Source organism: Callorhinus ursinus, unplaced genomic scaffold (assembly GCF_003265705.2).
Source record: "Callorhinus ursinus isolate GAN/ISIS: 27379988/994484 unplaced genomic scaffold, GSC_fseal_2.0 scaffold34, whole genome shotgun sequence".
NCBI classification, from domain to species: domain Eukaryota; kingdom Metazoa; phylum Chordata; class Mammalia; order Carnivora; family Otariidae; genus Callorhinus; species Callorhinus ursinus.
In genome coordinates this window covers 13760472-13777064 of record NW_027397096.1, presented here as the reverse complement: position 1 = coordinate 13777064, position 16593 = coordinate 13760472, and the positions used below count along the sequence as shown (strand labels likewise).

The 16593-nt window shown below is 47.3% G+C and overlaps 1 protein-coding gene across 10 annotated transcripts in view; it reads right to left on the bottom strand.

Annotated features, from left to right (window-relative positions):
* Positions 1-16593, bottom strand: part of TEX14 (testis expressed 14, intercellular bridge forming factor) — a 114236-nt gene that overhangs the window by 40332 nt on the left and 57311 nt on the right. For 9 of the 10 annotated variants that reach the window (XR_012374458.1, XM_025851044.2, XM_073879513.1 and 6 more), the window contains exons 4-10: positions 15531-15696; positions 13911-14047; positions 10208-10289; positions 8818-8948; positions 7589-7702; positions 6414-6537; positions 2495-2673 (exon numbers count right to left, since the gene is read on the bottom strand). Coding sequence is in view for 9 of the 10 variants with exons in the window: in XM_025851044.2 (XP_025706829.1) it covers positions 2495-2673; positions 6414-6537; positions 7589-7702; positions 8818-8948; positions 10208-10289; positions 13911-14047; positions 15531-15696 (933 nt within the window). In the remaining variant the exon portion in view is untranslated. The remainder of the gene's footprint in view (positions 1-2494; positions 2674-6413; positions 6538-7588; positions 7703-8817; positions 8949-10207; positions 10290-13910; positions 14048-15530; positions 15697-16593) is intronic. The other variant, XM_073879517.1, reaches the window with a different exon arrangement.

Here is a 16593-nt window from a genome sequence, read left to right as displayed (position 1 = left end):
AGGTTCCATTCTGAGGTCTACAAATCCAAAAGAAAACACACACCTTCCTACTCAGTTACCTCCAAGCCCCTTACCTGACCCATCTGTGGACCCCAGCTCTTTAGTGCATCTCATATTTTTCACTTCTATTCTGATTCCTTAGTCACCACCAGGCCCGGAAGTACGACCTCCTAGTTGGGCTTCCTACCTTTAACCTCCAATCCATTCTGCCCTGATAGCCAGGAAACATCCTCTACCACCTCATTCTAGCCACAGCTGGGTAACTTGAGACCATCTCTTCCCCTCTCTGGGCCTCAGTTTCCTCATCTGTAAAAGACAAGGCTGGGCTGAGCCATCTCCAAAGATCTATTTCACTCTAGGATTCACATTTCTATTGGAGAGCTCTGGCAGAATAAGCAGTCATGCCTCCCTATCAACAACAGATGGCGCTCCATCACCAGCAAATGGCTTGGACTCTGCCGCAGCCTTCTGGAAAAGCCTCTTCTGTTATGGAAGGCAAAAATGTCCAAATCCCTTAGCTTCTACTGCTCCCGCACACAGAGCCAAAGTGGTAAATCCCATTCTGAACCATTTAAAGTTTCCCCATCATCTAGACTCTTCTGTTCATTTAACCGACGTTCAACTGAGCACTTACTATGTGGCAGGCCCTGAGCTGACAAGGAACATGCACAGTCCCTGCCCTCCCAGAGGTCACTCTCTGGTGAGACAGACACACTTGGCTGCGGAGGAACGGAATACACAAAGTGCTGTGGGGACCAGGGCTTCAGGATAGGCTTCATGGCTGTGGTGGGAGACTGTGCCTGAGGTGAGTTTAAGAGGATAAACAGGTGAGTGCTGACTATTCCAGATGCGGGGAGCAGCACCCAGAAATGGCCTAGACCAAAAGTGGCTTCGATGCCAGGCAGGGAGGGGGAAGCGACACGGCTGGCACTGTGATGGAGCCCCACCTTGGAAGGTTTCCACACCCTGCAAAATGCCTGGACTTCATCTTGTAGGCAATGTGGAGACATGGGAAAGTTTAAACTGGAACTGAGAATGGACCAGATCTGAGGCTGAGCAGCTAGACTGGAGACAGGACTCACGTGGAGAACTGCTGCAGTCACACCCCAACTGTCCCCCTGCCTCTCTCTTGTCCCCTTTCAGCCCCTTCTTCACATGCAGGAGCCAAAGGGACCTTCTTAGCCTGTCAATCATTCATGACACCATCCTGCTCAAAAAAAAAAAAAAAAAAAAAAGCCCTTCGTGTCATTCTTAGGATAAAAAATTCAAACTCTTCACCAAGGCCCACATGGGCCAAATACAACCAAGCCCCCTGACTCTGCTCTGCAGGCAGAAGGACCAGGGGAATGTGCAGTCTGGGAAGTGAGTCTGTTTCATTTATTCAAAAAACATATGCTGAGCGCTTACTGTGTGAAGGCCTGTTTTAGGCATTTGAGATACAGCAGTGGATAAAACAGAAATCCCTGCCCTCACAGAGCTTTTCACATAGTGAGAAAAATACATTACAGAATATGTGAGGAGCAATGACCAGCAAGAAACTGAAACAAAGCCTCAGTGATTGGGGGGAGGGGGCATAGGTGGGGGCAAAGGTAAGCTGAGGTAGGCAGGGCTGAGCAAGAGGTCTGCCCAGTGGCTGAAGCTTCACAGCAGAGCAGAACCAACAATGGGCTGAAGCTCAAGCTATGGAAGGCAGCAAGGAAGCACAGGAGAGGTCCTCTGCCTTCCAGAGCCCAGAGACAGGAGACGGCAGGTACCCCCAACTCTCAGGAGGACTTTGACTCCTGCCAAATGGAAAATGAAGCCCACCCACCAACCCTTGAATGAGGGTGTTGTTTTTGTCTCTGCCCCCTCACTGCGCTGAGCCCCTCGAGGGCAGGGAATGTCCTTAGTGCCCACGCAGCCAAGTACCTTGCCCAGGAGTAGGAGGCGTGACCAATTGTAAGGCTCGTCAGCACCCATCACCTCTCTGTCCTTCCAGGATGCACAGCTATGACACATTTCCCAGCCTCCCTGCAGTGAGGAGGAGACTACAAAGTGGGAAGCAATGATATAGCCACTTCAGGCTGGCCCCTAAATACCACGTGCCCCTCCATGCTCTCTCTTCACTGACCAGCAATGCAAAGACCACAGTGAGGGACTGGGACTTGGAAACAGCAGAACTATGGATGGGAGGAACTTGGAACACAGTGGGTGCCTCCCTCCAACACACACACTACACTGCAATGTGAGTGAGAAACACACCTTGGTTGTGTTAAGCCACTGAAAATTTTGAAGTAGACAGAGCATTTACACATACTGGCTAATAGGGGCCCTTGCTTGTTAAGTGTTTATTAAAATGAGAATGTCTTGAGCAGAAGCAACTTCCCCAAAGTCCTTCTAACCTTGGCAGACAGGGCAAGGCATTTGGGAAACCTCTTTCCCCAGTGATTAACAATTCAGCCCACCAATGATGAAGAGGCCCGCCCAGATCAGATTCTTTCTCTACAGCACCTACCTTTCTGTCATATACTCCAGGTTGGTTAGCCTTGCTTCGCCTGTGGAGACGATGTGGATGGCATAGGAGCTGAGGGAGCGGTGGATAAACCCCCGGGAATGCAAGTATCTCAGGGCATCGGCTATCTGGAGCAGCAAGTGCACGATCACCTCCATGTGCAGCACGGGGAACTGGGAGCGCTGGAATCAAGGGGTAAAACGGCCAGGAGCAACAGGGCTGGGCCCCGGATGAGGCAGAATGCTTTGCAGTTTCCAGTCTTTTCAACTGATCCTCACAGCTACCCCCAGTCCCCATTTTACAAATGGGGAACCTCATGCTCAGGGAAGTTAAGTGACTGGCCTAAAGTCCCACTGACCCAGGGCCCCCGGCTCCAAAGCTGGACTCCTTTCCCTGAACTGAGCTACTTTACACCACAAAAAAACGAGGAGAAAATTCTCAAAGCCTGGTATGTGTCTCCAGGGTGGGCTCACCACCACCATCCCACCACCAATGAACCTGCCCTGCACCCCCCCATTCAAGCCTGTGCTACTGGGAGAACCTGGAAGCCTAAAGGATCAGTCCAGCCCCTGCCCCAGCAAGAGGATTGAGCCTAAGAGGAAAGAAATACGCTCACACCAACGTATCTGGCTGATTAAATTCATATTGATCTCTCCCCAGAGAAACGGCATTCTTTTGAAAACAAAAAAACAAAACTTATTATTGAAGTATGACTGACATACAATATTGTATTAGTTTCAGGTGTACAACACAGTAATTCAAGAATTCTATACATTACATAATGCTCACCATCTTTAAGTTAAGTAGAGTCACCATCCGTCACCATACACTATTACAATATTGCCTACACTATACTTTCATCTTCATGGCTTGTAATTTTATAAGGTTAAGCTTGTACCTCTTAATTCCCTTCACCTATTTTGCCCATCCCCCACCCTCTGCCCCTCTGGCAACCACTAGTTTGGTCTCTGTATTTATGAGTCTGTTATTGTTTATTTAGTTGTTTTTTTAGTTTCCACATACAAGTGAAATGATATATTTGTCTTTCTCTGTCTGATTATTTCTTTTTAAGATTTTATTTATTTAGTTGACAGAGAGAGAGAAAGAGAGGGAGAGCACAAGTAGGCAGAGTGAGAGGGAAAAGCAGGCTTCCGGCTGAGCAGAGAACCCCATGCAGGGCTCTATCCCAGGACCCTGGAATCATGACCTCAGCTGAAGGCAGATGCTTAACAACCCAGGCACCCCTGTCTGACTTATTTCACTTAGCATAATATTCTCTTTAGGTCCATCCACATTATTGAAAATGGCAAATTTCATTCTTTTTAATGGCTAATACTCCATATGTGAGATATATATCTCACATTATAATAATTTCACATTATATATATGTATATACATATATCCTATATATTATACATACATATCATATATTATGCACATACATATATACACATACATATATACCCACTCACGTATATATATCTCACATCTTCTTTACCCATTCACCTGTTCATGGACACAGGTTGCTTCCATATCTTGGCTATTATAAATAATGCTACAATAAATATAGGGCTGCATATCTTTTTGAATTGGTATTTTCATTTTCTTTTTAAAGATTTCATTTATTGGGGCATCTGGGTGGCTCAGTCGTTAAGCATCTGCCTTCAGCTCAGGTCATGATCCTGGGGTCCTGGGATCGAGCCCTACATCGGGCTCCCTGCTCAGCAGGGAGCCTGCTTCTCCCTCTCCCACTCCCCCTGCTTGTGTTCCCTCTGTTGCTGTGTCTCTGTCAAGTAAATAATAAATAAAATCTTTAAAAAAAAGATTTATTTGAGAGAGAGAGAGAATGAGCAGGGGGAGTGGCAGGCAGAGGGAGAGAGAGAAGCAGACTTCCTGCTGAGTAGGGAGCCCAATGCGGGGCTTGATCCTGAGGCAAAGGCAGACACTTAACTGACTGAGCCACCCAGGTGCCCCGGTATTTTCATTTTCTTTGCATAAATACCTAGTAGTGGAATTGCTAGATTATATAGTAATTCTATTTTTAATTTTTTGAGAAACCTCCATACTATTTTCCAGTGGTTGCACCAATTTACATGCCCACCAACACTGCACAAGGGTTCCCTTTTCTCCACATCCTCGCTAAACTTGTTTTTTCTTGTCTTTCTGATTCTAGCCATTCTGACTTGTGTGACGTGATATCTCACTGTAGTTTTGATTTGCATTTCCCTGATGATAAGTGATGCTGAACATCTTCTCATGTGTCTGTCTGCCATCTCTATGTCTTCTTTGGAAAAAATGTCTATTCAGGTCCTCTGTCCATTTTAATGGGATTATTTGGCATTTTTTGTAGTCAGTTATATAAGTTCTTTATGTATTTTGGATATTAACTCCTTATCAGATATTTCATTTGAAAATATCTTCTTCCATTTAGTTGGTTGCCTTTTTGTTTTGTTGATTTCCTTTGCTGTGCATAAGCTTTTTATTTGGTGTATTTCCAGTAATTTATTTTTGCTTTTGTTTCCCTTGCCTGAGGAGATATATCCTTAAATATGTTGCTAAGGCCCATAACCAAGAGATTACTGTCTGTGATTTCTTTTAGGAGTTTGATGGTTTCAAGGCTCACATTTAGGTCTGCAATCCATTTTGAGTTTATTTTTGTGTATGGTGTAACAAAGTGGTCCATTCTTCTGCATGTGGCTGTCCAATTTTCCCAACAACATTTGATAAAAAGACTGTCTTTTCCCCATTGTATGTTCCTGCCTCCTTTGTTGCACATTAACTGACCACATAAGTGTGGGTTTATTTCTGGGCTCTCTATCCTGTTCCCCAGAGTAATGGCTTTTTTTTTTTAAGATTTTATTTATTTATTTGACAGAGAGAGACACAGCGAGAGAGGGAACACAAGCAGGGGGAGAGGGAGAGGGAGAAGCAGGCTTCCCATGGAGCAGGGAGCCCGATGCGGGGCTCGATCCCAGGACCCTGGGATCATGACCTGAGCCGAATGCAGATGCTTAATGACTGAGCCACAGTGCCCCAGAGAAATGGCATTTTAAGGTAATGGCTTCATCAAATGACAAGAGAAGAAAAGAGAGGGATGAGGAGGGAAGGAGAAATAACACTAATGGGAAGTCCTCAGGCAGGAGGAATGGCTAGCCATTTTGGGGAAGGACCCTTCCTGGAGGGTCTCTTCTCATTCTTGCCCAGGGTCTGTAGAACAAAGTCATGGAGAAAGAAAAGCAAATGCTTTAGAACCTCTCTGAAGCCACATCTCAGCCCAAAGCACACTTCTTTAGGGAGTCTGTGGGCCCTGGAAGATGTTCCCATAAGGAAATTTGAAAAGTGAGAGGGAGTGATACAGGTCCGTATATAAACAAACCTCTCTCTACAGCAAAGGTCCTGAAAGACACAAGTGAAAATACAGGGAATTAAAGCCAGGGGTTGGCGCATCTGGGTGGCTCAGTTGGTTAAGCATCTGCCTTCGTCTCAGGTCAATGCGGTGGAGCCTGCTTCTCCCTCTCCTTCTGCCTGCCACTCCCCCTGCTTGTGCACACATACTCTCTCTGTCAAATAAATAAAATCTGTAAAAAATAAACAAATAAAGCAAGCAAGTAAGTAAACAAGCAAGCCAGCCAAGGGTTGTTTGATTACAGTTAGCTAGAAATGCATCTGTTTGTTTTCTAGGTCTGTTGAGCTCTTAGAGTTCTGATGAAAAAACAGGACAGACAACAATAAAATTACACTAGTTCCAGCCAGGTGCTTATCAGCCTTAAATGGTGCATATATAGCCCTAGAAAGTAAAGAATTAGGAGGTTTATCTTCCCTGCACACATTAATGGAAACTTCACTGCTGGGGTAGGGGAATAGGGCAATGGGGAGAAGTGGGGAGGGCAGCAAGACAAAATCCCTGGAAACAGCCATTTACCCGTTCGTGGAGGACACTGAACAGTGTGCCGACAGTGATGCGCTCATACACAAGGCGGGTCTTCTCTAGGTCCTGGGACAGGCACACAGCCATCAACTGCAGCAGGTGGGGGTGCCGGAGCTTGCTACAAAACAAAAGCAGCTTCAGATAAGGCAGAGGGAAAAGAAGATAGGAGGAAAAAATGGGTGCTTTCCTTCCTTCTAGGCCCCTTGAACACATTCTAAACAAATAGCATTTGTACACTATGTCTTTCTAAGAAAACAGGGTGGGGGGGAGGGGGGAGGGGAATCTATGGCCTCTCACTGATCAAACCCTGAGGACTCAGAGTCACCAGTAACAACAACATTGTTGCCAAGAGCTACAGATCAGGCACTTTACACACATCATCCACATCCTAATAACCACCTGTAAGAAATATATATATCCTTCTACTCATTTTTGAGATAAGGAAACTAAGGTCAGGGAGATGTCAGGAACTTGCCCAAGGTCACACACCCCTCAGTCTCATATCAAAGTCCACATTGTGTACATGTGTCCTTCCAGCTTCCTTGGGTCCCTTTACGCTGACTTCCCCAAAATGAAGAGGTTGGCCTCTAACACACCTCTTGCAGGGGTTGGGTGGCCTACTCAAGGAACCAGGTCCACTCACTCAGCAGTCCCAGAGTGAAACCATGAATCAAGATCCTGCCTCAGCAAGAGCTGAAGGGCTGACCCTGGAGCCACAGGAAACCCAGGGTAGAAGGTACACCCTTGAGCATGTCCTCAGTAGCAGAGACTCAGTTCCTCAGTTGTGTGGATCTCATGCACAGCCATGGTCTATGAAGACAGGACTATGCATGCTGTCCTGATGGGCACAAGGCCATAAAGGGGAAGGGCCTCAGGGGGCTGCTGAATGGGAGGCTTGACCATCAGAGACACGGGTTATGGGAAATCAATCAACTAAGAGAATTAAGCCCCTCACCACCACCATCCCCACCACTCTGGCTATTCATTAACCCCCCTTCTCTCTCTTGGTAGCCCTTGGAAGTCAAATGAACCAATTCTAACAGTCAGGAAATACTGAGGCTGAGGGGGGCTGGTCTCCACACCCCAAGGACAGTACTGTATAGCCCTGAACCTGGGTCTGTAAAGAGACCTGGACTGTAATGCACCAGGCCCCTGGACTTTCTTCTCACCTGCTGTGCTCCTGCTCTGCAATTAACAAGTCAGCCAGCCTAAGCCTGCTGCACTGAGGGTGGGTGGGGAGATTCAGCTCCTTCACTGTGACCCTGCTCCCGTTCCACACCAGGCTACAAGGACAGGAGAAAGTGTGAGCAGCGGGGAGTGAGCAGCTCTCCCAGCCGAAGACCAGAGAAGCGGTATTACAAGGAATCTATAAAGCGCCTCCCCACCCTGCACCCTTGAGTCCTCCCTCCGCCTCCCCTCCTCCCCCTATCATAAAGCACCCTGGGGAACTTAGTATAGGTGGCAAGAAGTCACTGAAGGATTCAAGGGAGGGAGTGACTCGATCAGGTCTGCATTTTAGAAAAACAACAGCACCAGCAGTGTGGGGAATGGTAGGAAGGGGCATCAGAGAATGGGGAGCTGGCTAGGAGGCCAGTCTGGGTGAGGGATACTGATGACTTGGACAAAGACCACAGCAGTAGGACAAAGAGGAGGGGGGACCTGGCTACAAATCTGTGGCACAGGCAGGAAACAAGGGTGTATCTGTAAGGGACAGAGGGCCTCAGGAGGCTGGCAGAGGCCTTTTTGGAAGAGTGCTTCTTTGAGGCAGGGAAGATATATCCAGGTTCTAGGAGAGCAAGAGACCTTGGGCAGGACAACTCTGCCCAAGGCGGGACTGAGAACACCCCCAGGACTTCTGTCATAGCCAAATCCCCTTACTGCCGCTCCTGCTGCAGTTGGCTGCTGAGAGCTGCAGCTGATGCCTGTTCTGGCTTCCACAGAAGCCTTGATCAATACCCTCTGGCCTAAATCAGAGGCCAGAAAGTCACCACTAAGCTTCCTCAAACTCTCTAGAAAACAGAGAGGTTAGAACAGCATCATGAGTCGTTCTCAATGGGGCAGGGGAGGAGGGGGTAGAATCTGGCAAGGCCTGTAGACACTCTGGTTGTCACAGTCACAACTGTGGGCGAAGGGGGTCAGTGGAGGCTGCTACTGGCATCTAGTGAGTAGAACCAGAGAATGCTCTTAAACCTCCTACAATGCACAGGACAGCCCCCAGCAACAAACGATACCAGCCACAAACATCAGTGGTGTCCAGGTTGAGAAACCCTGATTTAGACATCTGTTCTTCATGTTTCCTTGTGTTGGAGGAGAAAGCCTCCACACATAAGGGAGTCACATGAAGCCCACCCTTCCTGTGGGACTACATCAGACCTCCCACGGGCCAGCTTCTGCTTACTTGGTCATGACCATGTAGGGGCCACTAAAGAAAGAGAAGGTAGGCTCATCATCAGCTTGAATCACTTCCTTTTCTCCAATTACTGGGAGAGATCCTAGGTAGGCCAGCTGTGCTCCCCCTGTGAGATAAAACTGAAAGCAAAGCACAGTGTCAAATCAAGGGGAGAAAAGAGGAAAAGTAAAATGCCCCAAGAATCTTGTCAGTCAGCTAAAATAACAATAGGGGCTACTGACCAACTTGCTGAACTCCCCTATGCCCTGGACACTATTCTCTAATTTTTATTCTCTTTAGTCTGCCTAGAAACCCTGCAAGGTTGTAATATTCTTTCTCTTTCACTATTGAGGAAGCCAAGGCTCATGAAAAGAGGTTAGACACCTGTCTGAAGTACCAGGCTGAGGCTCAGGCCCCCACAGAACCCCAGCCCATGTGCGACCAAAGCCAACACTCCTTCTCCCCCACTCCCCACCAAGGCTGCCTTGGCACAACCAGCAGATGTAGGGCTAGAGACTAAACTGTCGGCAAGCAGCACCCAGACACCCAGCTACATGCCCAAACGTCTCTCTCTGATGGGCAGAACCAAGAACCTAAAAGATACTATTTTCCCTCAAAACATTTCTCAGTTCAAAATCTCAATTCCTTAAAGGCATTCCAATAAAAACTTATGGAGGGCAAGTCAATCACAAATAAGACCCAAGGGGAGAGGGGCGGGCGCGTGGCTGGCTCAGTCAGAAGAGCCTGCGACTCTTGATCTCTTGGACTCGATATCTTGATCTGCGGCTCCTGAGTTCAAGCCCCACACTGGGTACAGAGATTACTTAAATAAATACATAAATAAACTTAAAACACACACACACACAAAGAAGATCCAAGGGGTCAGTGTAGCTCTCTGCTTCTCTTCAAGGAGACAAGTCTGGGGCCCTCACTGGGAATTAATTAAAGGATCATTTTCTAAACTCCCCAAATGTAGCACAAGGTCATTCAAGGGAACTTTCCAGGGCTTTCTCCATTTTTCTGTAAGGACAGAGCACTGACGGGTCTCTGTTCTGCAGAAGTGGTAAAAGAAGGGGCGCCTGGGTGGCACAGTCGGTTAAAAGTCTGCCTTGGGCTCAGGTCATGATCCCAGGGTCCTGGGATCCAGCCCTGCATCAGGCTCCCTGCTCAGCAGGGAGTCTGCTTCTCCCTCTGCCTGCCACTCCACCTGCTTGTACTCACTCTGTGTCAAATAAATAAAATATTAAAAAAAAAAAAAGTGGTAAAAGAAGAGAACTACCTCTCTGAAGAGGATAAGGAAGGAAGAGCTGCACAAAGTTGGGGGTAGGGGGTCAGAGCCAGGGCCAGGTGGCTCTCCAGTTGGCCCTGCAAATGCTGGGTGTCCCCGGTAGCCTCTTACCTTCCCAAAGCCAAAGCTGTAGATATTTTGCGCAGAAATGACTCCAGCTTTAAACAGACGATTAGGAGAGCCATTAGGGTTTCTAGAAATAGTTTTAAATGGAAGAAAAGTTAAGAATTAACCACCCATATCCAGAGGAACAATGCTGAACCAAGCTAGGAGAATGTGTAGTTCATTTTGTCTTGACTACTTTTTATCATGGAACTACAGATGATATAATAGCCAGCCTGTGAGAGGGCCCTGTGATTTCTACCTCCTGGTAATCCTGTCTTTGTGAAACCCCTTACAGGTCAGATAGGGCAGACCTGTTAGCCCACTGGACACTGAAGAAATGACAGAGTGGTTGAATTCCAAGGCTGGATCCATCAGGGCTTCTGTTCTGATGATGCTCCGATTACCTGCTCTGAAGGAGGCCAGCTGCCATGTTGTGAGGACACTCCAGCAGCCCTATGGAGAAGCTCAACACCCTGGTCCAATCTGTCAGCCATGGGAGTATGCCATCTTGGAACTGGATCCTCCAGTCCCAGACCTTCAGATGATAAAGCCCCACCTGACATCTTGACTACAACTTTGTAAGAAACCCTGAGCCAGATCCATACAGCTAAGCCATTCCCTGAGTCCTGACCTACAGAAATTGTATGAGATACAAACGTTTATTGCTATTTGAAACTGCTAAGTTTGGGGAGGTTGGGGGGGATTAATTCAGATGGTCAAAGCTGGAATGAATCAAAACATACTTTATTCAACTTTTATTTTTATAGATGGGACAAATGAAGCCCAGAGAGAGAGGGAACCTGTTAGCCGGGGGTCACAGAGCAGCAGGAGAGACCAGACCTTGATGCTGCTCATTCAACCACTTCTCTTCCCATATACCACATCCAAACCAGCACCTGCACACTGGGACCCCCATTAACTGAAGGTGTCTTGAAAGGAGTGGCTTATTTCTTTCACTCCCAGAGGCTGACACAGTGCCATGCACGCAGCAGGTTCTCAGTTAATGCTTTCTGATTCAGTAGTTTGGGCTCAGACTGAAGAACAAAACATTCTGCTACTGCCAGAGCCATGTTCCCTTCCTCGGCAAATGGCAAAGGAGCTGCGGGTGACAGCGTGCACTCATCCTCACCCCATGTGAGCTCTGTGAGGCTCCATGTGCCCATTTTTCATGTACAGAAGTAAATTATTTGATTTCTGCTTTCGGAAGTACTTCCAGGCTTTATCTCCTTGGCAACTCGGGCCAGGCTGTCCCTTCTGCACATTAAAGTGCTAGGAGGTTAAGTGAAGATCTAGGGGACAGCAACTCTTTCCTGAGCAGGGGAACAGATTTTGAGGTGGCAGCAAGGGCAGGCCTCCCCACTGGGGCTGCCCAGCTGTGTGAGTGGCTCTTTGGAGGGCAGGAGCTCTGTTTAAGCAGGGACCCGGGCAACAACTGCACTCAGATCAACCACATTTCTTGCTCTTTTCCCTAAATTCCTCAGGCCATGTCTATGTAAGCTCAGCTGGGTGGAGGGGAGAAAACGGACTCCGCTTATCTACAACCGTACAACCATCCGTTCTTCTCAATTGTCTTTCCCCCAACCAGGCTCTGAGATGTAAACACGTACCTGTGAGGAATCTTATCTGACATGGCACCACTCAGGTCTGAGAGGCCAATTCTTATCCCATGGACTCACATGGTTTCTTTACATTAAAAAAGGGAGATGTGCGTACTTCCACTCTACTTTCCGTTAGGCACTCTGTGGTCCAACCCCATAAAAAGAATAATGTTTCATCTAACTATAAAATATGAGAGACTCCATTTTGAAGCTCCATCTTTCTTTCTGACTAATGAACTCCTGAACTGGGACAGAAGCAGCAATGGTTTTACAAGAAGTTGCCCATGAAATTCAACAGAACAAAAGGTATTCACACCATAAAACTGTTGGTATGAACTTTAAGACAGAATAGTTAATGGATGCCTACCAAGAACAGCTCCATTTGATAGCACCAATAAAATAGGGAGTAATTAAAAACAGCTCAAGCAGTTAGCACCAGTTAACAAATTTTTTTTCTCTTCTTTTCTTTATCTGTTATATAATTACCCCCCCCTTCTTTCTCATAAAAAAGGCTCACTTTCCCCACTTCTCTGCTGGCTACCAGAATCTGTGCTCCCTGGATTGCAATTCTGAGACCCCCAAATAAAAGGCCTTTGTCTCTTGTTCAGTTTTACCTCCTTTTCTCAGTTGGCAGTGTTCAGTCTTATTAGAAACAGGCAAGAACATATATAAATAAAATCATTACAAACTGGGACAAGTCTCTCCAAACGCTGAATGAGGGAGCTCCACACAAGGGGGAGTGGCAGGGGCAGGCAAGGAGGTGACAGGAGTTGAACCCAGTAGGGCCTCCAAGGTCAGATAAGGGATTTGGGAGTTTATCCTGATAGCTATGGAGAATGCCCTACCCTAAAGGGTTTTTAGCAAAGAGTGGCACAACTCGATTTCCATTTTTTTTTAAGAATTTATTTATTTATTAGAGAGAGATAGAGAGCACAAGAGGGAAGAGGGTCAGAGGGAGAAGCAGACTCCCCGCTGAGCAGGGAGCCCGATGCGGGACTCGATTCCGGGACTCCAGGATCATGACCTGAGCCGAAGGCAGTCGCTTAACCAACTGAGCCACCCAGGCGCCCTCGATTTCCATTTTTAAAAGGTTGTTCTAGGGGCACCTGGGTGGCTCAGTCATTAGGTATCTTCCTTCGGCTCAGGTCATGATCCCAGGGTCCTGGGATCGAGCCCCACATCAGGCTCCCTGCTCAGTGGGGAGTCTGCTTCTCCCTCTCCCACTCCCCCTGTTTGTGTTCCCTCTCTTGCTGTCTCTCTGTCAAATAAATAAATAAATAAATCTTTAAAAAATAAAAGGTTGTTCTAGATGCTGACCCACAAGAGGGGCAGCAAGAGGAGCAGTTAGGAATAACTAGTCCTCAAGGGAATTAGCTCATCTTTCCTGAGAAGTCAGCGATATCTAGCTCATTGGAAGAAAACCAGGACTTGCTCAGGGCAGGACAGAAAGAGGGAGACCATGAGGGTGTGACAAGTCTAGAGACACTGATTACAGAAAGTCATGCCATCAGAGAAAATTAAAATGGAAAGGATTCTGTGCATACAAACCCTAAGTCAATAACGCCCTAAGAATTTAAAAGAGCTAGGTAGTTGAGCATGGAAAGAAGCCTGAGGTCCACCTCCAGTGATGGGGGCAGGGAGGCTGCCCACCCAGCTAGCAGTAGTCCTCTCACACCAGCTTAAAACAGCCTGAGGAAGGTTAAGTTAAGCATTCATGTTTTGCAATCTTGGGAATAAAGGAGCTTTCTCTCCATGCTTTGGGAGATGACACAAAAGTCAGTTGGCTGCTCTACTGAGGAGTTTTCTGCTGAGCTCCTCAGACCTGAAAAGTTCTTTGTTAACCACTAACCTCAGGGTGGTTCCCACTAGAGCCCAGAACTCATTTCCCCTCCCAACCCCCCACATTCCTGCATGGGGGCAGGGCCGCCAAAGGTGCTCCTCTGGCCACTTCTGCAGTGGCCACATCCTCTCTGTCAGAGTTCACCACTTAGAGTGGGCCAGATGCCAGATGGGACCAACACGGAGGAACCTTGGTGGCCCATGTTGCAGGGCTCCTACAAGGAAGGCTGGGGTGATGCCAAATATCCCACTCTGCTCAAGGCAGCACTCACCCCTGTATGAGACCGCCAAACCGGGGTGGGCCACAGATGAGCCGCTGAGGGGAGTCAATCTTCTTCAGGAGGTCATAAGAGAAACCCTGTATGATGGCCTGCATGTGCGAGGCACAGCGCTGCATGAACTCCACCATCTGCAACATACCGCGGAGATGTTCAATGCTGCAGCGAACTAAGAGCTACCCTGGCCTTCAGTGGACCTGGAACACTCTGACCTGAAAGATCTGAGGAGCCAGGAGTCCCTGACAGGGAAATCTGTGGAAAGGATAGGGCCCAGGTGATTTTTTACAGGTATGGAGATGTTTCCAGGGAGGTGATTTGGCAATAATTTCCTCCAACTCCCTGTTCCTCAAAAAGTTGAAAATAGAGCTACCCTACAACCTAGCAATTGCACTACTGGGTATTTACCCCAAAGATACAAATGTAGTGATCTGCAGGGGCACTTGCACCCCAATGTTTATAGAGCAATGTCCACAATAGCCAAACTATGGAAAGAGCCCAGATGTCCATCAACATGTGAATGGATAAAGATGTGGTATGTATATACGATGGAATACTACTCAGCCATCAAAAAAATGAAATCTTGCCATTTGCAACATGGATGGAACTAGAGGGTATTATGCTAAGTGAAATAAGTCAATCAGAGAACGACAATTATCATATGATCTCATATGTGGAGTTTAAGAAACAAAGCAGAGGAGCAAAGGGGAGGGGAGGAAAAAATAAAACAAGATGAAATTAGAACGGTAGATAAACCATAAGAAACTCTTAATCATAGGAACCAAACTGAGGGTTGCTGGAGGGGAGGGGGTGGGGGGATGGGGTAACTGGGTGATGGACATTAAGGATAGCACGTGATGTAATGGACACTGGGTATTACGTAAGTGAGGAATCACTGAACTCCACCTCTGAAACTAATAGCACATTGTAGAATCCAATCTACAATCTACATGTTAATTAATTGAATTTAAATAAATTATTTTAAAAAGGAAAAAAATTTTGTCCAACTCCTTCAACAGATGAGGAAACTGAGGCAGAAGGAGCAAAATTACTTGTCCAAGGCCAACAGCTAATGAGTTGGAGAACCAGAAGGAGGGAATGGAGGACTCTGCCCACCTCCCTTTTCCCCCATATGCCCAGTATTGTGCCTGCACTTTATGCTTTACATTTGTTATGTTATTCAGACCTCATTCAAACACATCACACCTGCCAGTGTGTGGCCTCAGCAAGTTACAAAATGTCAATGGGCCTCAGTTTCCCCATCTGTAAAATGGGGACAATAACAGTATCTCATTGAGAGTTGTGAAGATTAAATGACTTAATATTTAATTAATTTAATTCAGAACATGTGATGTGTAGTTAGTGCTAGTTAAGGGTCAAAATTACAATTATTCTCCCTCTTCACTGAATGGATGACCAAAAAGTTTCACTAGATTTGCCTGAGGTTTTATAGCTGTTTAACTTGCTTCAACCCAGGCCTGTGTATCCAGTGCCAATGCCAAGGCCACTGCAAGCCCTGTGCTGTCCCCACGATCAGCCCTTCCCTGCCCCCTGGGCTCCTGACTCCCAGCTCAGTGCTCTGCCTTGGCTGTGGCTACAGAGCAGGCCCATCCTTACCGCGGTGCTGCGCTCCTTCCCTGCCGTCAGGGCCCAGGTCTGCGGGTTTCGACCCTTCTCGTCATGGAGTCGAAGATCACCCCCTGCATCCAGCAGTTTGCTGAGGATCCACTGATTGCCTGAAAATGCTGCTGCGTGAACAGGAGTGCTTCCATCGAAGCAGCGGCTGGAGGGGGAGGTGTTAGTATCAGTGTCCATAACACTCCTGCCTTCCACAGAGTGGGGTGGGGGGGCAGTCAATGGGTGACACAAGGCTCCCTTTCTACAAAGGCAACCTTTGGAAGGAGGATTATAATACCATTTGTGAGGCTGTGCCAATAGGAGCTTTATACACATCCCCTTTTTCCATCCTTACCTCTACCCTTCAAGGTGGTATCATGTTCCAATTAATAGATGAGGAAACAAAAGGGCAAAGCTGAGATTCATACTCAGGTATGGGTCTGGTTCTAAATCTGGTGTTCCCTTCCCCATTGCCTTTTGATACTGGCTGCTCTGAAACAATTTCTTCATGACTATAGTGTCCTGGGGTCGGGGTGGTGAAGCACAGCCCAACCAGAGACCATCCCTCTCTATCTCCCAAGTCCTACAGTAGAGGCCCGCAAAACCCTAGCACCAGCAATCCGATTAAGAATCCACAACTCTGGGGACACCTGGGTGGCTCAGTCGGTTAAGCGTCTGCCTTCGGCTCAGGTCATGGTCCCAGGGTCCTGGGATCAAGCCCCGCATCGGGCTCCCTGCTCAGCGGGAAGCCTGCTTCTCCCTCTGCCTGCCACTTCCCCTGCTTGTATTCCTGCTCTTGCTATCTCTGTCAAATAAATAAATAAAATCTTTAAAGAAACAAATCTTTAGGGACGCCTGCCCTTGGCTCAGGTCATGGTCCCAGGGTCCTGGGATAGAGCCACTGTTAGTATCAGTGTCCATAACATAACCTCCCGCTCAGCGGGAGGCCTGCTTCTCCTTCTCCTACTCCCCCTGCTTGTATTCCCCCTCTTACTGTGTCTCTCTCTGTCAAATGAATAAAATCTTAAAAAAAAAGAAACAAAAATCTTTAAATAAATAAATA